This window comes from Pristiophorus japonicus, chromosome 21 (assembly GCF_044704955.1).
Source record: "Pristiophorus japonicus isolate sPriJap1 chromosome 21, sPriJap1.hap1, whole genome shotgun sequence".
Taxonomy (NCBI): Eukaryota; Metazoa; Chordata; class Chondrichthyes; family Pristiophoridae; genus Pristiophorus; species Pristiophorus japonicus.
In genome coordinates, this window is record NC_091997.1 from 741,017 (window position 1) to 766,165 (window position 25,149).

At 44.0% G+C, this 25,149-nt stretch overlaps 1 protein-coding gene across 5 annotated transcripts in view; it reads right to left on the bottom strand.

Moving 5' to 3' along the window:
• wipf2b (WAS/WASL interacting protein family, member 2b) overlaps positions 1 to 25,149 on the bottom strand; it is a 58,492-nt gene that overhangs the window by 21,011 nt on the left and 12,332 nt on the right. For 2 of the 5 annotated variants that reach the window (XM_070864233.1, XM_070864235.1), the window contains 2 exons: positions 4,772 to 4,904; positions 3,828 to 3,960 (listed from right to left, as the gene is read on the bottom strand). In XM_070864233.1, coding sequence (XP_070720334.1) covers positions 3,828 to 3,960; positions 4,772 to 4,837 — 199 coding nt within the window. In that variant the 5' untranslated portion in view covers positions 4,838 to 4,904. Of the gene's footprint in view, positions 1 to 3,827; positions 3,961 to 4,771; positions 4,905 to 15,689; positions 15,829 to 16,506; positions 16,686 to 20,766; positions 20,796 to 25,149 lie in introns of those variants that run through there. The other 3 variants (XM_070864236.1, XM_070864237.1, XM_070864234.1) reach the window with 3 other exon arrangements.

Here is a 25,149-nt window from a genome sequence, read left to right on the forward strand (position 1 = left end):
AAGGTAGTGCAGGGGTCCCCTGCGGTCATCCACCTGCAAAACACACACACCGCTTTGGGTACTGTTGGGGGAGATGACTCATCAGGGGAGAGCAGCAGCAGCCAACTCCATGGCACCATGGGTGGCTCTGCTGCACAGGAGGGCAGGAAAAAGAGTGGGAGAGCGATAGTGATAGGGGATTCAATTGTAAGGGGAATAGAAAAGCATTTCTGCGGCCGCAACAGAGACTCCAGAGTGGTATGTTGCCTCCCTGGTGCAAGGGTCAAGGATGTCTCGGAGCGGCTGCAGGACATTCTGAAGAGGGAGGGTGAACAGCCAGTTGTCGTGGTACATATAGGTACCAACGATATAGGTAAAAAACGGGATGAGGTCCTACGAGACGAATTTAGGGAGCTAGGAGTTAAATTAAAAAGCAGGACCTCAAAGGTAGTAATCTCAGGATTGCTACCAGTGCCACGTGCTAGTCAGAATAGGAATCGCAGAATAACTCAGATGAATACGTGGCTTGAGCAGTGGTGCAGAAGGGAGGGATTCAAATTCCTGGAGCATTGGAACCGGTTCTGGCAGAGGTGGGACCAGTACAAACCGGACGGTCTGCACCTGGGCAGGACCGGAACCAATGTCCTCGGGGGAGTGTTTGCTAGTGCTGTTTGGGAGGAGTTAAACTAATATGGCAGGGGGATGGGAACCTATGCAGGGAGACAGAGGGAAATAAAATGGGGACATAAGCAAAAGCTAGAAAGGAGAACAGTAAAAGTGGAGGGCAGAGAAACCCAAGGCAAAAAGCAAAAAGGACCAATTCTAAAGGGTCAAAGTGTGTTAAAAAGACAAGCCTGAAGGCTCTGTGCCTCAATGCGAGGAGTATTCGGAATAAGGTGACTGAATTAACTGCGCAGATGGCAGTTAACGGTTACGATGTGATTGGCATCACGGAGACGTGGCTCCAGGGTGACCAAGGCTGGGAACTCAACATCCAGGGGTATTCAGCATTTAGGAAGGACAGACAGAAAGGGAAAGGAGGCGGGGTGGCGTTGCTGGTTAAAGAGGAAATTAATGCAATTGTAAGGAAGGACATTTGCCTGGATGATGTGGAATCGGTATGGGTGGAGCTACAGAATACCAAAGGGCAGAAAACGCAAGTGGGAGTTGTGTACAGGCCACCAAATAGTAGTTGTGAGGATGGGGACAGCATCAAACAAGAAATAAGGGATATGTGCAATAAAGGTACAGCAGTAATCATGGGCGACTTTAATCTACATATTGATTGTGCTAACCAAACTGGTAGCAATGCGTTGGAGGACGATTTCCTGGAGTGTATTAGGGATGGTTTTCTAGACCAATATGTCGAGGAACCAACCAGAGAGCTGGCCATCCCAGACTGGGTGATGTGTAATGAGAAGGGACTAATTAGCAATCTTGTTGTGCGAAGCCTTCTGGGGAAGAGTGGCCATAATATGGTAGAATTCTTTATTAAGATGAAGAGTGACAAAGTTAATTCAGAAACTAGGGTCCTGAACTTAAGGAAAGGTAACTTTGATGGTATGAGGCGCGAATTGGCTAGATTAGACTGGCAAACGATACTTAAAGGGTTGACGGTGGATAGGCAATGGCAAACCTTTAAAGTGCATATGGTCGAACTTCAGCAATTGTGCATCCCTGTCTGGAGTAAAAATAAAATGGGGAAGGTGGCTCAACCGTGGCTAACAAAGGAAATTAAGGATAGGAAGAGGCATACAAATTAGCTAGAAAGAGCAGCAAACCGGAGGACTGGGAGAATTTTAGAATTCAGCAGAGGAGGACAAAAGGTTTAATTAAGAGAGGGAAAATAGAGTATGAGAGGAAGCTTGCCGGAAACATAAAAACTGACTGCAAAAGCTTCTATAGATATGTGAAGAGAAAAAGATTAGTGAAGACAAACGTAGGTCCCTTGCAGTCGGATTCGGGTGAATTTATAATGGGGAACAAAGAAATAGCAGACCAACTGAACACGTACTTTGGTTCTGTCTTCACAAAGGAAGACACAAATAACCTTCCGGATGTACTAGGGGACCGAAGGTCTAGTGAGGAGGAGGAACTGAAGGATATCCTTATTAGGCGGGAAATTGTGTTACGGAAATTGACAGGATTGAAGGGCGATAAATCCCCAGGGCCTGATAGTCTACATCCCAGAGTACTTAAGGAAGTGGCCCTAGAAATAGTGGATGCATTGGTGATCATTTTCCAACAGTCTATTGACTCTGGATCAGTTACTATGGACTGGAGGGTTGCTAACGTAACTTCACTTTTTAAAAAAGGGAGAGAGAAAACGGGTAATTATAGACCGGTTAGCCTGACATCGGTGGTGGGGAAAATGTTGGAATCAATCATTAAGGATGAAATAGCAGCGCATTTGGAGAGCAGTGATAGGATTGGTCCAAGTCAGCATGGATTTATGAAAGGGAAATCATGCTTGACAAATCTTCTGAAATTTTTTGAGGATGTAACTAGTAGAGTGGGGACAAGGGAGAACCAGTGGATGTGGTGTATTTGGACTTTCAAAAGGCTTTTGACAAGGTCCCACACAGGAGATTGGTGTGCAAAATCAAAGCACATGGTATTGGGGGTAATGTACTGACGTGGATAGAGAACTGGTTGGCAGACAGGAAGCAGAGAGTCGTGATTAACGGGTCCTTTTCAGAATGGCAGGCAGTGACTAGTGGGAGTGCTGCAGGGCTCAGTGCTGTGACAATATATATTAATGATTTAGATGATGGAATTGAGTGTAATATCTCCAAGTTTGCAGATGGCACTAAACTTGGTGGCGGTGTGAGCTGTGAGGAGGACACTAAGAGGCTGCAGGGTGAATTGGACAGGTTAGGTGAGTGGGCAAATACATGGCAGATGCAGTATAATGTGAGTAAATGTAAGGTTATCCACTTTGGGGGCAAAAACACGAAGGCAGGTTAGGAAAAGGGGAGGTGCAGCGAGACCTGGATGTCATGGTTCATCAGTCATTGAAAGTTGGCATGCAGGTACAGCAGGCGGTGAAGGAGGCAAATGGTATGTTAGCCTTCATAGCAAGGGGATTTGAGTATAGGAGCAGGGAAGTCTTGTTGCAGTTGTACAGGGCCTTGGTGAGGCCCTGCCTGGAATATTGTGTTCAATTTTGATCTCCTAATCTGAGGAAGGATGTTCTTGCTATTGAGGGAGTGTAGCAGAGGTTCACCAGACTGATTCCAGGGATGGCTGGACTGACATATGAGGAGAGACTGGATCAGCTGGGCCTTTATACACTGGAGGTTAGAAGGATGCGAGGGGATCTCATAGAAACATATAAGATTCTGACTGGACTGGACAGGCTAGATGCAGGAAGAATGTTCCCGATGTTGGGGAAGTCCAGAACCAGGGGATACAGTCTTAGGATAAGGGGCAGGCCGTTTAGGACTGAGATGAGGAGAAACTTCTTCACTCAGAGTTGTTAACCTGTAGAATTCCCTGCCGCAGAGAGTTGTTGATGCCAGTTCATTGGATATATTCAAGAGGGAGTTAGATATGGCCCTTACAGCTAAAGGGATCAAGGGGTATGGAGAGAAAGCAGGAAAGGGGTACTGAGGGAATGATCAGCCATTATCTTATTGAATGGTGGTGCAGGCTCGAAGGGCTGAATGGCCTACTCCCGCACCTATTTTTTTATGTTTCTATCCCAAGTGTGAAAAGGCAAAATCTGTAATTGTACTGCTGTGGATTTCACAATTTTTAAATGAACATTCTGCAACAATGTCAAAAACTCACCATTATGGTTTACTCAAATCTCAGTAACGTCAGTGCTGTTCACTTTTGACACTTACTTTCAAGAATTGGGGCACTTCTATCATTTGCATTGGTCACTTTTCGAAGTTTGGCTCCCTTTGTGATGTCAGTTAAGAGTGCTCCTCGATTACGGTGTTCATCTCTGCTCAACTTAGGTACAACTGTATTTGCCTGTTTAAAAAATTAACCAAAAGTATATATATTTTAATTGCTGCTACAAATTACAACCGAAGACTACAAGACATGTTACAATGTACTGTGATCAAAATGTTGAGATGCAGCAAGAGGTCTGGCACACCCTCACTTATGCAATCCTGTATTGAAAATCAACACAGACATTCCATCTTCTTCCAGTAATATAAACTATATCTGAAAGAGCAAAGTCTTTTTAGCTTGAGTGTTAACTTTTGACCAATATGAAATTATGGAAAATCCCCCTGCATTGGAGGCAGTTCAGAGAAGATTCACTAGGTTGATTCCGGAGATGAGGGGGTTGACTTATGAAGATAGGTTGAGCAGGTTGGGCCTATACTCATTGGAGTTCAGAAAGATGAGGTGTGATCTTATCAAAACATATAAGATAATGAGGGGGCTCGACAAGATGGATGCAGAGAGGATATTTCCACTCATAGGGGAAACTAGAACTAGGGGACATAGTCTCAGAATAAGAGGCCGCCCATTTAAAATTGAGATGAGGAGGAATCTCTTCTCTCAGAGTGTTGTAAATCTGTGGAATTATCTGCCCCGGAGAGCTGTGGAGGCTGGGACATTGAATATATTTAAGACGGAGATCGATTTTTGAGCGATAAGGAAATAAAAGGTTATGGGCACCGGGCAGGGAAGTGGAGCTGAATCCATGATCAGATCAGTCATGATCTTATTAAATGGCGGATCAGGCTTGAGGGGCCAAATGGCCTACTCCTGCTTCTCTTTCTTATGTTATGTTCTGTCACAGATAGTTCTCCCTCGCCTTTTTACTTACCTGATTAAAGGTTGGGGGTGGAGGGGGTGCAGCAGGCGGGGGTGGGGGTGGTGGAGGTATTGGCATATTTTCCCACTGCCTGCTGGTTCAGTTTCAGTTGTATTTCACAGAGTGTTCTGGGTCATTCATATACCTGAAAAATAAGCAAATACTGTGCAATCAGAGTACAGAATGTCTTCCATATCACCATCAATTGGGATTTCACAGATACCCACCACCCCACCCAAATTTCTCCACTCCACTCCTCTCCAAAAAGCACTGATTTATAATGGTGTACTGGTCCAGAGATGCCCAACTGCCCTCCAGTATTTCATGCATTGTCATTCTTCATGCACGAATCAAGCCAGTGTGTTTCAGCAGAAATTCAACTGTGGGAGCTTGACCGGCAAACACTTTCCGATCCTCACCACAATTCTCACATTGCACTTTCCAGCAAGGCCGTGGCAAAGAACTCAGGAGTTGGAACCCTAGCCAAGGATTTGCAGTTTACTCAGAAAAATGAACAGAATCGCAGTGTCCAATCCCCCAAAACAAGGGTTAGCTTTGAACTGTGAGAAACAGTTCTGGCCATTTGCTCATGTTTAAATTATTCCCTCTGGTTTTTGACCCCCTTCTGAATTGTTTGGATGAGTTTTTATCCAACTTCATGATCAGGTCAGCTTGAAGTACCCTCCTATTCAATGAGAACAAGCTCAGCTTCCTCAATACTTCCCCAACTTAAGATTCCAGTGTCTTGATGTTATAACATCCTTTCTTATGATATGGTGAGCAGTGTCGCATAGCATAATCCTGGTAGAGTTCCAACAATAAAAAGATGCAGTCATGCATTGGGCTACGGTTTCAATGCGTTATGGAAATAACCACCTCAACATTTCTCTCTTGGAATAGCCCATTACATAATTATCATTCATCATTTTGTCTGTAGTGGGTCGAGGATTGTTGGATGAAATGTCTATTGGCTAGGAATCCCTGTATTCGATGACGTACAACACAAAACAGACCTAATTTAGCACTCAAAGGGTACAGGATGGCCTGTGTGATACAGGAAATGGTCAGACAGGTGCAGTATTTATTGATGATGACACGGAGGCAGATCTTTGCAGGAGAGCTGAAGAAATTCTACTTTGTATGCGTGTGTGCTATACCTGCAATGGGAATGACTGCTTGCAAAAAGCATTTCCCAGCCTACAACATCGGAGAATCAATCCCTTACCTCTCATCCTCAACTTCAATCCAAAACATCTGTATTGTGTCAGCTACTTGTATAATTTTTTCAACTGACAAAATCTGCCCACATCCATAGGATCACCCAACTTCCTGCTTTTGTTTGGCTTAACCCGTCTGTAAATCGTAAACCCGAAGCACTGTAATCTCCCAGGCACGTGACTATGTATAAAAAAAAGTGCAGATAATAAGACATGGCAGGGTTACAATTTATGTGTCTCCAGATACTTTTTCTCCTGCTCAGCACAAAGAACTGATGTCAAAGGCATTCCAACATTCCCTACAAACCCAAATGAATTTATCTATGGAGTAATCTGGGAAGGAGCATAAGAACGCAAGAAATAGCAGGAGTCGGCCATACGGCCCTCGAGCCTGCTCCGCCATTCAATGAGATCATGGCTGATCATCGACCTCAATTCCACTTTCCCGCCCCTTGATTCCCCTAGACTCCAAAAATCTATATGTCAGCTTTGAATATATTCAGTGACTCAACATCCACAGCCCTCTGGGGCAAAGAATTCCACAGATTCACAACCCTGAGTGAAGAAATTCCTCCTCATCTCGGTCTTAAATCGCCTACCCCTTATCCTGTGACTGTGCCCCCTAGTTCTAGACATTCCTGCCAGAGGAAACGACCTCTCAGCATCTACCCTGCCAATCCCCTTCAGAATCTTGTATGTTTCAATGAGACCATCTATCATTCTTCTAAACTCCAAAGAGTATAGGTCCATTCTACACAATCTATCATAAGACAGTCCTCTCATCCCAGGAATCAATCTAGTGAACCTTCGTTGCACCGCGTCCAAGGCAAGTATAACCTTCCTTAGATAAGGAGACCAAACCTGTGCATAGTACTCCAGGTGCGGTCTTACCAAGGCCCTGAACAATTGTAGCAAGACTTCCTTACTCCAACCCCCTTGCAATAAAGGACAACATGTTATTGGTCTTCCTTATTGCTTGCTGTACCTGCGTCCTAGCTTTCTGTGTTTCATGCACAAGGACAGCCAAATCTCTCTGAACATCAACATTTAAAAGTTTATCATTTAAAAAGTATTTTGTTTTTCTATTCTTCCTAGAAAAGTAAATAATTTCATATGCCCCTAGATTATACTCCATCTGCCACCTTACTGCCCACTCACTTAGTCAATCTATATCCCTTTGCAGATGCTTTGTGTTCTCCCCAGGTCAGTCATGATCTTATTGAATGGCAGAGCAGGCTTGAGGGGCTGCATGGCCTACTCCTGTTCTTTTTCTTATGTTCTTACTGTCCCATCTAGCTTTGTATCGTCAGAAAACTTGGATACATAAGAACATAAGAAATAGGAACATGAATAGTCCATACGGCCCCTCGAGCCTGCTCCGCCATTCAATAACATTATGGCCGATCTGATCATAGACTCAGCTCCACTTCCCGCTCCCCATAACCCCTTATTGTTTAAGAAACTATCTATTTCTGTTTTAAATTTATTCAATGTCCCAGCTTCCACAGATCTCTGAGGCAGCAAATGCCACAGATTTACAACCCTCAGAGAAGAAATTTCTCCTCATCTCGGTTTTAAATAGGCGGCCCTTTATTCTAAGATCATGCCCTCTAGTTCTAGTCTCCCCTATCAGTGGAAACATCCTCTCTACATCCACCTTGTCAAACCCTTCATAATCCTTATACGTTTCGATAAGATCACCTCTCACTCTTCTGAACTCCAATGAGCATAGGCCCAACCTACCCAACCTTTCCTCATAAGTCAACTCCCTCATTCCCGGAATCAACCGAGTGAACCTTCTCTGAACTGCCTCCAAAGCAAGTATATGCTTTCAGAAATATGGAAACCAAAACTACACCCAGTATTCCAGGTGTGGCCTCACCAATACCTTATATAGCTATAGCAAGACTTCCCTGCTTTTATACTCCATCCCCTTTACAATAAAGGCCAAGATACCATTGGCCTTCCTGATCACTTGCTGTACCTGCATACTATCCTTTTGCGTTTCATGCACAAGTACCCCCAGGTCCCGCTGTACTGCGACACTTTGCAATCTTTCTCCATTTAAATAATAACTTGCTCTTTGATTTTTTCTGCCAAAGTGCATGACCTCACACTTTCCAACATTATACTCCATCTGCCAAATTTTTGCCCACTCACTTAGCCTGTATGTCCTTTTGCAGATTTTTTTGTGTCCTCCTCACACATTGCTTTCCCTCCCATCTATGTATCGTCAGCAAACTAGGCTACTTTACACTCAGTCCCTTCTTCCAAATCGTTAATATATAGATTGTAAATAGTTGGATCCCAGCACTGATCCCTGCGGCACCCCACTAGTTACTGGTTGCCAACCAGAGAATGAACCATTTATCCCGACTCGTTGTTTTCTGTTAGTTAGCCAATCCTCTATCCATGCTAATATATTACTCCCAACCCTGTGAACTTTTATCTTGTGCAGTAACCTTTTATGTGGCACCTTGTCAAATATCTTCTGGAAGTCCAAAAACACCACATCCACTGGGTTCCCCTTTATCCACCCTGCTTGTTACATCCTCCAAGAACTCCAGCCAATTTGTCAAACAGGACTTCCCCTTCATAAATCCATGCTAACTCTGCCTGACCGAATTTTGCTTTTCCAAATGTCCTGCTACTGCTTCTTTAATAATGGACTCCAATATTTTCCAACCACAGATGTTAGGCTAACTGCTCTATAGTTTCCTGCTTTTTGTCTGCCTCCGTTTTTAAATAGGGGCGTTACATTTGCAGTTTTCCAATCTGCTGGGACCTCCCCAAAATCCAGGGAATTTTGGTAAATTACAACCAATGAATCCACAAACCCTGCCGCTACTTCTCTTAAGATCCTAGGATGCAAGCCATCAGGTCCAGAGGATTTATCTGCCTTTAGTCCCATTATCTTACTGAGTACCACCGCCTTAGTGATTGTGATTGTGTTAATAGCCCCTTGGCTGTCCTCTACCATAAAGACTGATACAAAATATTTGTTCAGAGTTTCTGCCATCTCCATGTTCCCCATTACTAATTCCCCGGTCTCGTCCTCTCAGGGACCAACATTTACTTTAGCCACTCTTTTCCTTTTTATATACCTGTAGAAACTCTTATCTGTTTTTATATTTTGTGCTAGTTTACTTTCATAGTCTATCTTCCCTTTCTTAATCATTTTTTTTTGTTGTTCTTTGCTGGCTTTTAAAAGCTTCCCAGTCTTCTGTCCTCCCATTAGTTTTGGCCACTTTGTATGCCCTTGTTTTTAATTTGATACCGTCCTTTATTTCTTTAGTTAGTTACGGATGGCTATCTTTTCTCTTGCACCCTTTCCTCTTCACTGGAATATATTTTTCTTGAGAGTTGTGAAATATCTCCTTAAATGTACACCACTGTTCATCAACCGTCCTACACTTTAATCTATTTTCTCAGTCCACTTTACTCAATCTGTCCTCATACCTTCATAGTCTCCTTTATTTAAGCTTAGTAGGCTGGTTAGGTCCAAATTTCTCACCTCCATCTGGATTTGAAATTCAATACATTCCACTCAGTCCCTTCATCTAGGTCATGAATATAGATTGTAAATAGCTGAGGCCCCAGCACTGATCCCTGCGACACACCTGTTACAACCTGCCAACCTGAAAAAGACCAGTTTGTCCCTGCTCTCTGTTTTCTGTAACTGTAAGGTAATAGTACACCAGGTTCAGAGTGTAATCTATCCAATACTTTGCCAAATGTGGAAGATTTATTCACAACGCTGACAGGTGGCCAGATCTTTTCACATAGATCTAACAAATGCCTACCTACAACTTGAGTTAGATGAAGAGTCCAAGTCATGCTTGACCATAAATGCTCACTTAGGCCTATATCAATTCAATAGGCTACCATTAGGAGTGCCTTCCACTCCCGACATATTCCAGGGGTGATGAACCAAATTTTGCAAGGGATTGAAGGCATAGCGTGTTATTCAGATGACATACTCATTTCAGCACCAAACAGGCAAATCCATGATAAGGTATTGAATAAAGTGCTCAAATGGCTAGAGAAGCACGGAGTACGAGTGACGACTCACAAGTATGAGATGTTTCAAAACTCAGGAGTACTTAGGGCACAGAGTAGACAAAGATGGTTTTTACATCCAACCAAGGGAAAGTTGGATGCAATCAGAAATGCACCCACTCCCAAGAATGTCTCTGAACTTCTTTCATTTTTGGGTCTTTTGAATTATTACGGAAAATTCGTCCCAAATTTGGCTACAGTGAATGAGCGAGGAAAAAAATGCAGGTAACTTGGAAGTGGACGAAAGAATGCGACACAGAAAAGTGTAAAAGCCAGTTAATAGAGAACTATCATGGTACTTTCTATGACGTATCTAAGGAGATCAAGCTAGCATGTGATGCCTCTCCGTTTGGAGTTGGGGCACTGATCCCTCATGTATTTGATAATAGGGAGGAGAGACCAATTGCTTTTACAGAGCTATTGAGTGGAATTATGCGCAGATCGAAAGGAAAGCTTTGGCATTGATCTTTCGGGTCAAGAAGTTTCACAAATACTTGTTTGGTCATTAGTTTACTATAAGCCCCTGACAGCTATCCTCTATCCAAAAAGCCCAGTTCCAACCTTAGCTGCAGCCCGAATGCAGAGATGGGTGTTGATTTTGTCAGCATATATGTGTGATTGAGTACAGATGATCAGCTGATCACAGTAATGCTGATGCTATGTCCAGATTGCCATCCCCATCACAAGTTACACCCAATAGGGATGAAGTTTTCTATTTTTCATACATTGATGAACTGCCAGTCACAGCTGAAGAGATTGGTTGGGCATCCAAACGTTACCCAGTTACGTCAAAGGTGTATGATTAGATAGCAAATGGATGGCCAAACCAGGTATCAGAAGAAGATATTCGTTCATACTTCGTTTGTAGGAATTAATTGTCAGTGATTAAAGATTGTATCATGTGGGGAACAAGAGTGGTTATCCCAAATAGGTTCAGGTCTAAATTGTTAGGAGATCTTCATGGCCAGCACCTGGGAATGTGCTTGATCAAGAGTTTTGCACACAGTTACTTATGGTGGCCAGGTATAGATAAAGAGATAAGAGTATAAAGTCAGTCAGTGTATAACATGTCAATCAGTGAGCAAGAAACCATCATCAGTACAATTACAGCCACGGAAATGGCAAAGATTGCATATAGATTTTGCTAGCTAGAAGGACAGCAATTGTTCATAGGTGATGGATAGTCATTCGACTATCAACATCCTGGGGGGTCACCATTGACCAGAAACTTAACTGGACCAGCCACATAAATACTGGGGCAACAAGAGCAGATCAGAGGCTGGATATTCGCGGCGAGTATCTCACCTCCTGACTCCCCAAAGCCTTTCCACCATCTACAAGGCACAAGTCAGGGGTGTGAAGGAATACTCTCCACTTGCCTGGATGAGTGCAGCTCCAACAACACTCAAGGAGCTCGACACCATCGATGACAAAGCAGCCGCTTGATTGGCCCCCCATCCACCACCTTCAACATTCACTCCCTCCACCACTGGTGCACCGTGGTGCAGTGTGTACCATCTACAAGATGCTCTGCAGCAACTCACCAAGGCTTCTTTGGCAACACTTCCCAAACCTGCAACCTTTACCACCGAGAAGGGCATGGGCAGCAGGTGCATGGCAACACCATAACCTGCAAAATCCCCAAGTTACACACCATCCTGACTTGGAAATATATCGCCGTTCTTTCATCATTGCTGGGTCAAAATCCTGAAACTCCCTTTCTAACAGCACTGTGGGAGTTCCTTCACCACAAGAACTGCAGCGGTTCAATAAGACGACTCACCACCACCTTCTCAAGGACAATAAATGCTGGCCTTGCCAGCAATGCCCACATCCCGGAACAAATTTTTTAAAAAGTGGATAGCGGAGTTTCCAATGCGAAAATTAACAAAAGCAAAACACTCAGCAATTTGCGAAGATTGTTTTCTTCATAGACTCCCAGAAGAAATTGTGTCTGATAATGGGCTGCAATTTTGTTCAGACAAGTTCTCACAGTTCATGAGCAGAAATGGTGTGAAACATACCAAAGTTACACTGTACCACCCTGCTTCAAATGGTGCAGCAGAGCGCACAGTACAAATTGTGAAACGTGTTCTCAAAGTACCCAAATCCAAAGAAACATCAGTTGTCGTTGGACCACAAACTGGCAAATTTTCTGATAAGTTATCAGAATACTCCTCTCATACCACTACTGGCAGAAAACCAGCAGAGTTGTTTTTCAGCCTCAGCGCCGCTCTCACACGCCATTCCCCCGCTCACACGCCACGCCCCCGCTCCCCCACCCGCCCTCGTCCACACACCCACTAATTTTGTAATAGCTTAAGCAACAGTAGGTGTGAAAATATCCGACCATAAAACTGGATATAAACTACTCCGAAAGCTGCATCTGTTTCTGTGTTCCACGCCCCCCTCCCCCCTCCCTCCACACAGCCGCCAGCCACGTCCTCGTAATTTCATCCAGTCTTTATCGCCTTGAAAGCTGCTAGTTAAACAAACCAACTGTGTGGGATTAGTTACCTTTCGGTGACAATTACTTTAACTGGTGTTCTTTCACAAGTGTGAAACACCCATAAAATCATCATCTCCATGGGTATTTGTACAGCAGGAATTGAAACAAGAGTGCGGTGCAGCAGCCTTTCCATCAGTTTTGGCTGGAATCTGGCCAATCTGTTGAGAGCTGCAGTTTCGGTGGAATTTCAAGCATACCCAAAGCAACATCAAGTTCAACAGTGATGAAACGACAGTGACCTGCTTCACTGTCTGGGCATGTCCTGTCAGAGACCTACAGAAAGGGTGTATCTGGGATAGGTATTGCAGCCATGTTCAGTCGTTACTGGTGTTGTTATTCTTGGTTTTTCAATTGTTTTAAATGATGCAGGGTTAACACGCTGTTTGAAAATATTTCAGTAGGGCAAGCATAACAAATCCTTAAGCAATAATTCACTGGTGTGTGTTACTGTTTTTAAACCTGTAAGTTACTTGTCTGGATAAGGAAAGGAATGTCCACTCCCACTGAATAACTAAACACTTAAAAACGTTAACAAATTTAGCAAGTGAACTACAAACTCTATAGTTCAAAACAGTTACATTACTGGCAGTTTTCTGATAGTTAAGTTACTACTTTTAAAATGCTTCAGACAATTCAAAAAAGGTTTTATTTGCTACTTTTAGAAATGTTTGCGCCACAGTACATATTGCACATCCAGAATGAGGAACTAAACTGATTTAAGCACCTGCTGCAAAATCCACCGTCACATCAGACCTTTATAAACTACATAGGCGGACAAAAGTCATCTTTGCTACTTTGTGATTTTGGCCGCCCGGATCATTAATGATTTGAGGCAAGATCAGTATGTGTCAGTAATGTGAAACGGCATGGAACTGATGACCAGTTATCTTTGTTGTCAGTGGGGTTTTGCCTCTTAAGGAGTGAATTAAAGCATCCCACAGTTGATGCCCGCCTTCGGGGACAGATGCACCATCTTATTTGCCACGTCCAGAGACAGCGCAGTGATACAAACAGGGTATTAGACAGTAATGACTTCTGAAATTCTTTGTAAAAGAGAATTATGCTCCCCAATAGCTCATCCAGTGAGTTGTTAAACCTCACAGACGAGGAAGGGACCTGATATGCGCTGAATTAGGCAATCTTAATCTGGGGCAACAGTAGGATGTTACAATTAGGCTAAGTGCCCAGTTTAGGGAAAGGAAAATGGTCAGGATTCTCACTCCTTTTTTTCTATCAAACTGACTCTTGCTAGATGTTTGGATTGGGCTCAACTGTGCTGCCCCCTTGGTCGAATAGTCATCAGCACTCACAAAGACCGTCTGAAATGTTTTATTGTAGTTAAAGCAATATAATACATGAAGTAATATCAAAACTCAAACGACGTGTTAGAAGGCAGAATATTCAACTCAATTCATGTCAATTAAAAATGACAACACTAAATATTGCATGTGAAATTCCAATCTGATCATTGTACAAGTCCAAAAATCTAACAGTCTGCAGAATGTACTAACAGTACAAGAAAAACAGGAAATTAAAAGTATACAATAACATGTATCCTACATCTCATGCTCAAGTAGAAAACACTCAAATTAATAAGCTATAATTCAGAGGAAAAACTAGAATAATCTCATTGTATTGTCTGTATACTCACATTCCCATGTGAAAAAAAGTTTCCAGCCAATTCTGAGGCACAGGTTTCATTACAGTACAGAATAAATCTGCTACCACAGACATATTCCTTTGTGCAAACTATCCCTGGTCCATACAGGATGTTATACGCTGGAATCAAGCACCTAACTCTTGAACTAAACAAACCACAACCTCAAATTATAGTATACATACATAAACATTCATTACTTTCACACTGAAATTGGAACTGACTGATTTGGTTTAAATAAAAGACAGTTTGAGGTTTATTGAGCTGTTTGAACCATATAATGTAGGACATTTACATTCTGCTTTAAAGGGATAACAGATAGATAAACAAAGGAGAAAGTGAAAGGAAGATGGATAGAACATGAACAAAAAGGAAGCAAAATGATTCAATCAGCACCAGCCAGGACAAATCAGTCTGCTTATCGGCATTTCATCCACTAGCTTAAAAATCCTGTCTCCAGTTTTCATCTACCCCTCAGCGACGTCATCCAAAAACACTGTCAGTTTCCACATGTACACTGACAACATCCAGCTCTACCTCACCACCACCTCTCTCGGCCCCTCAGACTTCTTATCCGACATTCAGTACCGGGTGAGCAGAAATTTTCTCCAACTAAATATTGGAAAGACCGAAGCCATTGTCTTGGGTCCTCGCCACAAACTCGGTTCCCTAGCCACCAACTCCATCTTTCTCCCTGGCAAATGTTTGAGGCTGAACCAGACTGTTCGCAACCTTGGTGTCGTGTTTGACCTGGAGATGAGCTTCTAACCACATAGCCGAGCCTTCACTAAGACCGCCTATTTGCACCTCTAAAACATCTCCTGACTCCGTCCCTGCTTCAGCTCACCTGCTGCTGAAAGCCTTATCCATGTCGTTATCTCTAGACTTGACTAGTCCAACGCACTCCTGGCCGGCCTCCCATGTTCTACCTTCCGTAAACTTGAGGTCATGCAAAACTCTGCTGCCTTCTAACGCGCACCAAGTCCATCACTACTGTGCTCGATGACGTACGGTTAAGCAACGGGAGCCAATTTTAAATTCTCATCCTTGTTTTCAAATCCCTCCATGGTCTTTCCCTCATCTCCTCCAGCCCCACAACCCTTCAAGAGATCTGCGCTCCTCTAATTCTGGCCTCTTGAGCATCCCCAATATCAGTCGCTCCACCATTGGTAGGTGTGCCTTCAGCTACCAAGGCTCTAAGCTCTGGAATTCCTTCCCTAAACCTCTCCGCCTCTCCTTCCTCCTTTTAAGACTCTCCTTAAAACCTACCTCTTCTGCCTTAATATCGCATGTGGCTCGGTATCAATTTTTGTTTGATAACGCTCCTGTGAAACACCTTGGGATGCTTTACTATGTTAAAGATGCTATATAAATACAAGTTGCTGTTGCTGATTAATATTAGCAAATATTGCACATGATGTTACAAGTACAGACCACTGCATAACTTTTATCGTTGCATTTTGAACAGATTTTTCAAAGAATTCTCACCTCAATGTTTTCTAGCCTTTGGCACAGATTTTCTTTTCTTTTCCTGGTCCAGTAGCAGCTGATTTGGTATACCACCTGTCTCAGACTAGGCAGATTCTATATTGCTTTCAGAACACGGGAGTCAAATGGAAGGAATGAACTGTCAAAACAATTAATCGAATAGAAATCTATAGAAATGTCAAAAATTATGAGAATTTGATATAGTAAATTGGAAAAACAATTTCCACTGGTTAGTGAGTCTGTAACTAAAGGGCTGAAATTTAAGATATTCATCAAAAAGGAGAGAAGAGATTTTACTCTGAGGATTGTTAGGACATGGAATGCTCGAGAAGAAACAGTGGTGGAAGCACAGTCCATAATGAATTTTAAAAGGAACTTGGATAAATATTTGAAAAGGAAAAGACTAAAAGGGTGTGGGGAAAAGGCAGTTGAATGGGAAAGTGGATAGCCCTTTTAGAGAGCTGGCACAGGTGCTAATGGGCCATGAACTCATTGAATGGCGGTGCAGGCTCAAAGGGCCAAATGGCTTACTCCTGCACCTATTTTCTATGTTTCTATGAATGGCCTCCTCCTTGGCTGTAAAATATAATTCTAAATGTTCAGCATAACTACGCTTGACCTGTTTCCATACTGACTTCTTACATTTGCATTTCTTTTCAGGAGTATTATTCAGCAAGAAATCTATTGTCAAAAATAAGTTGCTCTTTCAGAACTTGTAGTGTTCTGCAGTTTGTTTTCCTGTACACCCCTCCCCCCGCAACAAGTTAAATCCTGTCTGCAACAAACATTATGCCCTTGGAGCCTATTGTTTACACACCTTACTGATTTCCTCATTCTGTAGAACTAAAAGTGTTGCCTCTCATCAGATGTGAAGTTATGGAATGTTGCTGGGTCTGGTACTCTCACCACATTTAGTGCCCTGGGCTATGTTTCACTCTCACCAGGGCTGGAACACACCAACATCAGGTACCTTATAAAACGGCATCAAACTTTTAACTGTTGAAACAATTTTTTGATGTAGGGGTTAGCAAGAGTGGAGGAGGGAATTAATCACATATAAGTTTAAGGCTTAGATAGAGGCAGCATTTGCTAACCTCAAAAACAAGTCTGAAGCTGGGACTGGAATGCTGGAATCCTCAGTGGAGTTTGTCTGCAAGCGAGCGAGTTTGTCCCAGACAGCACAGGAAATAGCTGGAATGAGAGAGTCCCGAGTGCAGCAGTTTGCTGAACCCAAGGGGCAGACCTTTTCAGTCCTCCATTAACATCATGAACAGCCATTTGAGGGGGGGGGCGGGGGGGGGGGGGAAAGAGTATACTACACAATCATTTCAAACTCTTATATGACAGTACTGTGTCTCTTTGTCCATTTACAGGGGCCAAGTTTCGGCCTGAGTTGCTCCTGTTTTTTTGGAGCAACAGGTTTAGAATGGAGTATCTTAGAAATTGCAATTCTTGGCATTTAGTTTGCTCCAGCTCTAGTCAGTTAGAACAGATTTATTTTTCCAAAAGGGGCCGTGTCCGGCCATTTACGTCCGTTTTGAAAGTTTAGGCAGTGAAAACATACTCCAAACTAACTTAGAATGGAGTAAGTGAAGATTTTTGTACGCTCAGAAAAACCTTGTCTACACTTAGAAAATCAGGCGTAGATTACAAATCAGGCGTAGGGAATGGGGGGGGTTTAAAGGGAAGTTTACAAACATTAAATACTTCAGTTTTACAAATAAAGAGCCATCATCAATAATAAATGATAAATACATCAATAAATCAACCAATAAATCAATCAGCCCTCCAACAGCACGCTGGGACGACCCCCCCCAGTGTGTCTCTGTCAGTCCATCTATCTCTCTGTCTGTCTGTGTGTGTGTGTGTCTCTCTCACTCTGTCTGTCAGTGTCTGTATTTCTGACAGCGAATAGAGGAGGGCGGGAGGGGAGGACGAGAGGAGAGGAGGGCGGGAGGGGAGGACGAGAGGAGAGGAGGATGAGAGGAGAGGAGGGCGGGGGGGGGGGGAGAGAGGGGGAGGGGGGGAGAGAGGGGAGGGGGGGGGAGAGGGGAGGGGGGGGAGAGAGGGGAGGAGAGAGGGGAGGAGGGAGGGGAGGAGGAGGGAGGGGAGGAGGAGGGAGGGGAGGAGGAGGGGGGGAGGAGGAGGGGGGGAGGAGGAGGGAGGGGAGGAGGAGGGAGGGGAGGAGGAGGGAGGGGAGGAGGAGGGAGGGGAGGAGGAGGGAGGGGAGGAGGAGGGAGGGGAGGAGGAGGGAGGGGAGGAGGAGGGAGGGGAGGAGGGAGGGGAGGAGGGAGGGGAGGAGGGAGGGGAGGAGGGAGGGGAGGAGGGAGGGGAGGAGGGAGGGGAGGAGGGAGGGGAGGAGGGAGGGGAGGAGGGAGGGGAGGAGGGAGGGGAGGAGGGAGGGGAGGAGGGAGGGGAGGAGGGAGGGAGGGAGGGAGGGGAAGGGGGAGAGAGGGAAGGAGGGAGGGGGAGGAGAGAGGGAGGGAGGGAAGAGAGAGGAGGGAGGAGGGAGGGAAGGAGAGAGCAGGGAGGGAGGGGCTGCAGAGAGATTTAGATAGGTTAAGCGAATGGGCTAAGGTTTGGCAGATGGAATACAATGTCGGAAAATGTGAGGTCATCCACCTTGGAGAAAAAAAACAGTAAAAGGGAGTATTATTTGAATGGGGAGAAATTACAACATGCTGTGGTGCAGAGGGACCTGGGGGTCCTTGTGCATGAAACCCAAAAAATTAGTTTCCAGGTGCAGCAGGTAATCAGGAAGGCGAATGGAATGTTGGCCTTCATTGCGAGAGGGATGGAGTACAAAAGCAGGGAGGTCGTGCTGCAACTGTACAGGGTATTGGTGAGGCCGCACCTGGAGTACTGCGTGCAGTTTTGGTCACCTTACTTAAGGAAAGATATACTAGCTTTGGAGTGGGTACAGAGACGATTCACTAGGCTGATTCCGAGATGAGGGGGTTACCTTATGATGATAGATTGAGTAGACTGGGTCTTTACTCATTGGAGTTCAGAAGGATGAGGGGTGATCTTCTCGAAACATTTAAAATAATGAAAGGGATAGACAAGATAGAGGCAGAGAGGTTGTTTCCACTGGTCGGGGAGACTAGAACTCGGGGGCACAGCCTCAAAATACGGGGGAGCCAATTTAAAACAGAGTTCAGAAGGAATTTCTTCTCCCAGAGGGTTGTGAATCTGTGGAATTCTTTGCCCAAGGAAGCAGTTGAGGCTAGCTCATTGTATGTATTCAAATCACAGATAGATAGATTTTTAACCAATAAGGGAATTAAGGGTTATGGGGAGCGGGCGGGTAAGTGGAGCTGAGTCCACGGCCAGATCAGCCATGATCTTGTTGAATGGCGGAGCAAGCTCGAGGGGCTTGATGGCCTACTCTTGTTCCTAATTCTTATGTTCTTATGAGGGAGGGAAGGAGAGAAGGGAGGGAAGGAGAGAAGGGAGGGAGGGAGGGAGGGAGGGAGGGAGGGAGGGAGGGAGGGAGGGAGGGAGGTAGGGAGGTAGGGAGGGAGGTAGGGAGGTAGGGAGGGAGGTAGGGAGGGAGGGAAGGCGAAAGGAGGGAGGGAGGGAGTGAGGGAAGGAAGGAGAGGAGAGTGAATGGCCGGGCCCAAGACTTTGCGCTGGATTTACAGGTAGGTGGCGTCGGGTCTTGGGTCCCGGGGCGGGGGAGCGAGTCGCGGAGGTCGGGTCGCCGGGGTGGGGGGAGCGGGGGTCGGGTCGGGTCGGGTCCAGTCTGTGGAGCGGGAGTCAAGTCGGGTCGGGTGGGAGGTGAGCCTTATGGATGCAGCCCCAGTGAGGCCATTCGGCCAGGGCTAGGGGCTGCGTGCTTCGGGCCCCTTCCACAGTTTTGGGCGCCTGGAGTTACTGCACGCATGTCGCGCGCATGTGCTGAGGTCCCGGCACTGTTTTCAGCGCAGGGACCTGGCTCCTCCCCCCACAGCTCATGCTGCGCCGCGCCCAGCTCCAGAGGACCTGCAGGGAGCCAGAGAATAGGTGAGTTTTTTTCAGGCGCACCTTGTGGCGCGAAAAACGGGCGTCCAGGTCCGGGCTGCGCCGTTTTCCCAGTGTGGCATGAATCCAGCATATCATGAACAGTAGACAGATCTGGCAGCATCTGTGGAGAGAAAAACAGAGTTAACGTTTCAGGTCGATGACCTTTCATCAGTAGTTCTCTCGAAGGGTCATCGAGCTGAAACATTAACTGTTTCTCTCTCCACAGATGCTGCCTGGCCCGTTGAGTATTTCCAGCATTTTCTGTTTTTATTTCAGATTCCAGCATCCTCAGTATTTTGCTTTTATATCAGAAACCGCTCCAGATTACCAACTACTCCATTACAACCTACAGATCAAAGCTATCACGGTCCATTAGCAAAGTCTAATTGCACTTGTGATGTTTAGAATCTGCTGACTTAGATTTGAGTTCAGTGTCCGGATTGCAAAGCCCAGATATCGGTATAAATACTGACTTTGTTAATGGGCATTTGGTAACTTGAATTCTTTCTCTCAGTATGTTTGTCCTTGTTTTGGTCATATATCTTCATGAGTGGATCCGGCACTCCATAGAGTGAGATACAGGGGTACAAGTGCAGAGATAACATCACTGGATAGAGGAGTTGTAACTTCTGAAACACGCAAGAATTTGTCTGCTAAAATCTCCTGACATTTACTTCGAAGGGTCTGCAATCCAATGCTGCATGCATATTCATAACTTGATCGAAAATGAGAGGGCGAAAGGAGTAGGTGCAGGGAACGGAAACAAGAAAGGTGAAGCAATATGACAATGAATTTTCTAACTCTGAAGACAGGTTTACTTGAAGATGGGACCGAATCGATATGTAAGATTTTCAGTTTAAAGTGGCAAGTGAATGAAAGGGATACAATACGAATGCATCAAAATTAAAAAATCCTCAACAAAGTAGCAGCAATGCCTTTTGAGCACTGAATTAACAGGTTATAGTTCTCGGATAAGAACAGGAGATTTTAATTACTCATGAACTCTAACGCGATCTATCTTATAGAATTGTTCCTCGCAACTCTCCTATTGAACAAGGAAAAGTCAGTATACCATTAAACCGTCCAAACTAGAAGGTCCCAGGTTCAATTCCAGGATTGTGAATTCGTTGACCTCAGCTCACCAGGCTAGAGTGCTCCTGATCACTAGGAAGTGACCTGTGCCAGAACCTGCATGTGTCAAGACGTTAGGAGTGAAAAGGATCAGCCTCATCAATACTGTGCATGGGCCAACAGCACTCACCATACAGTTCCCATTAATAGGGTCTCATCTAAGTGACCATTCTATGTGGCAAATGACATCCTATTTAACTTTGACCACGGTGCACTAGCCCTCCTCGTTCAGTCTGCAGCCCTTTAAAATGGTTGACCACACCATCTTCCTCCTACACCTTCCCCATGAGAAACCAAAGACTGATAAATGGCCAATTTCTTAATGGCATTATACTTAGTTCTTACAAACACTGACAATTTACTTTGAGTATATTCAAGGTTGAGAGATAGATTTTTGGACTCGAGGGGATCAGGCGGGAAAGTGGAGTTGAAGTCGAACATCAGCCATCATATTGAATGGCGGAGCAGGTTCAAAGGGCTGTATGGTCTACTCCTGCTCCTAATTCTTATGTTCTGACATCACACCTGACACACACCAGCCTGGGCCAATTCCTTGTGTTTGGATATCAATAGCTCCTGTAATGGACACACTCTGATTCACTGCACTGATGCAAAACTAGTCAAACAGAACCTCCATCCAGCACAAGAAATTGGAACTTTTCCCATCCTTAACACGCCCGACTCCTGAAAGGGTAATTGTACACATTGCGAAAATTGAAAAGAAAGATGTGGAGGCGCAGTTCTGTCCCAAGAATGCGACCAGAGTAGTCTCCTGAGAAAAACAGAGCTTAATATGTCCCAAATTCAGCCTGAACTTTCCAAAAAACAGATGTCTGCTGCTTTTGGTTTAACGTCCGTCCAAAATTTTAGCAGGGATCTGCTTTTTCCCAAAAATATCTTAAGCCCTGCTGCTTTGCAGATAAACTTTAGACCACCACTTTTTTTTCTCGCCATTGCATTATGTTTTATTTCAAATTCGTTTCCTCATATGCCATACTCCAACTGCACCCAGTCCTCTGGCAATGCTTCGGTTGGGTCTAACCATGAGGCCCAGTGATGGCTTCATTTGACTTTCTTTCACCATGTTGGTATTTGCTTAGCTGCCTTTTTAAAAATGTTATTCGTTACACAATGATGCCACATGCATTTATCAGGAAATAACAGCCATGATCAGGAACTGAGAGAATCCTTAAGTGTAATCTCATGTCCCATCCTTTACCGCCTTTTAAATTGGGATTTCTGTATAATGAAAGTGATTGGAAAGTGGTTGGCAAAAGAACCAGAGGCGACAACAGAAATTATTTTTTAACACAACGAGTAGTTAGGATTCGGAATGCAGTGCCCGATAGGGTGGTGGATACAGATTCAATAGTAGTCTTCAAAAGGGAATTGGATAATTACTTGAAGGTGAAAAATTGGCAGGGATATGGGGAAAGAGCAGGGGAGTGGGATTAACTGGACTGCTCTTCGACAGAGCCGGCGCACACTCGATGTGCTGTACTATTCTATGATTCTATGGGGAAAAAAATCTCATCATGTTACTCCCTTCATAGCTCAGTGGGCAATGATACTGCTGTGTGAAATGAAGCATTCAGACAGGAGAGTTCAGGTTTAATAAGGTAGTATGTGCTAAGTTAGCTGATATCAACTGTTGCACTACATTTGGCCTCGGTGTCCTTTCAGCAAGCGTAAATGCAAACAGGATCAGCCAATGTTCCCACTCCTGACTGCCGGCTGTGACTCCTGTCTGTAAGTGGATATGGATACTGGGTGAGAACAGGATCACTGGGGCAGCGATTGCTGCACCTCCTCAGCTTCTCCCTCATCCATGGTGAAACGGTGTGCTGACACTCACTGCCAAGGCTCACATGTGTGAGGTGTCAGAGGACAGCTGTCACTAGTGGATCACCACACCAGCATGGTTCTCTGCTTTCAGGAGAGGATGGAAATTTGCAGGGAATAGAAAGAGTTTTTTTTTAAAAACACACTGTTCAAGCCCCGAGTTAGTAATTTAAAATTCCCCTCAACATCTTGTAATTTTTTCCAGTTTCAATGGGGCACTCCTGGGAAACCAACTAACAGTATAAGAACAAAGACTACAAAAATAATTCATAAAGATTTTCTGAAATTTTAAAAACACACTGAAAAGTGAGCCACCACTTTTGTGAATGGCAAACCAAGAATATCAGGTAGTTTTGAGAATCTATAAATTTCTCAGCTTTTTTTAAAAAAGCAAAAAGCTCCCATCATTGGCATGATCCAAAATTCTATCTAAAATATGAACAATTTCAGTTTTGTAAAACATTTTCTTTTCAATTGTACACAGACTTCCCGTAGCAAACCTTCTTATGCTTTGTTTTTCTCAGCTACCTGATTGATTCTGACTGCATGAACAGTTGACACTAACACTTTACTGGATATCGAGATGCCGCCCAACAGGACTTTGATTTTCTAACCTACATCCCCAAGGACATCCTCCTTCTGCAATAGAGGGATGCAGACTACATAGCTTTTTCTTAAAATCAAATCATGCTCGTTGTTGCAACAACACGTTACACATAGCAACGCAAAGCCTTACAAAAGACATTTCAACTGTATGCACAAACCGCGGTCAAACTGCTATAAAGGATTATGCAGTAATCTAGGTGGTCTCCAGTGGTATTATTCATGGGTAGTCTGGCACCTGGAGTGTGGGTTTTGATGTGTGCTGGAGCTTCACTTCAATGCCACAGAGGCTTGCTTACTGCTGTAATGAGGCAATAAAACTACAATTGTCATAATGCATCTCTCTCACTCACACACGCACAGGAAGGGGATAAGCTTCGCTCTCTAAATATTTAAATTAAGATCAGGTTAAGTTTATAAAGTGTATGTGGGGTTCAGTGGACATCCATGCACTTTGTAAACCAGATTTGACACCGCTCTGGACTACACTCCATATCGTGTCAAACTGAACTGATGCAAGACTATCCCTTGCAGGTTGGGCCCTGACTCTGGCTTTACACTGTCAGTTCAGCATCAGTGTGAAAGCATTGATACTAAACTTGCAGTCTAAATGCACGCAGTCTGCCAGCACGTAATGGCTGCTCAGTTATTAATTCCTATGACTCAATATGAAATGCATTTTTCTAGGCACTGAGGTGTGGCACCTGAATCTTAAATAGTAATTTAACTATTTGGTCAAAATGGCCATTTCCCAAACTATTTTAAGTTCATGCATCACCGTGAACAAGTTAAAGTAAGCAGAGCTTCTAATTTTTTTCAGCATTACAGGCAATACCCAGGAATCTTCATTTTATCCTCAGCTAAAACAATTTGCCAAGTAAGGGAAAACCATTGTAGTACAGATATTTAATAACGTCTTACACAAACAATAGGTTTTATGTCATTCTTCCTGCACTCAAAGCAAGTCTGTCCAATGTGCCACATGGCATTTCTTATTATAAATAACATACATCACAACAGAGGACTGTGGGGTTCAGTGGTTCATACAATTGACTTTCACTTTTGGGACCTGCAATGATAGGACCCTTAAATCCAGCGTATTGGAGAATTTCAGCCTGTGTAAAATGAGCTTGGCCAGTCTCAATCCCATTCCTCGGGGCATGCACAACTGCTCACGATGTCACAACACCTAACATTTGCACAACAAGGCAGATTTTTATTATTTTCTTTTGTTTTTAAATCAGATATAGGATTAACAAGTTGACAGCACAGCTCTTTCATAACTCCTGATAGTCTGACTGCAGTTCAATCTTCGCCTCTTGACTCCAATGCTTTGGCCATTATTTAACCTGGGCTGAATGAAAAGCTACAAGTTGGCAAAATAAAGTCAAAACAGAGCAGGCAAGAGACCAAGGACAACTCAGACATCAAACACAATAAAATCATGTGCTCCTTACTGTCAGATCCAGCATTCAAAAATCAAATTTTTGAACACTCAGCCTTGTAAAATGTCACACGCATTCATATGCAATAGATCAGATTAGAGTCTGCTGACAGCTGTACCTGTCTCGGTAAAATTTGATCATCAGGTCAAATGACATCACACTGGCACTAAACATCTCACAGATCTTCAGAGAAAGCCAGTATTCAAGATCTGGTTTCATTATAGTGTTGCCAGAGTTAGGATCTCAAAACTAAATGACTACTCAGACTCCTACTTCCAATCTTCAAGATTTGATTCAGTTATTGTAGAGAAAAGATCAGCACAGCAATCGTATCCCTGGATGGCTTTGCCAAGCTTTGTAGATATACATAGCTTTTGCTGAAAGTGCTTTGGATCATCTGTACTGCACATTATCATTTTACAAAGTCATTTTCT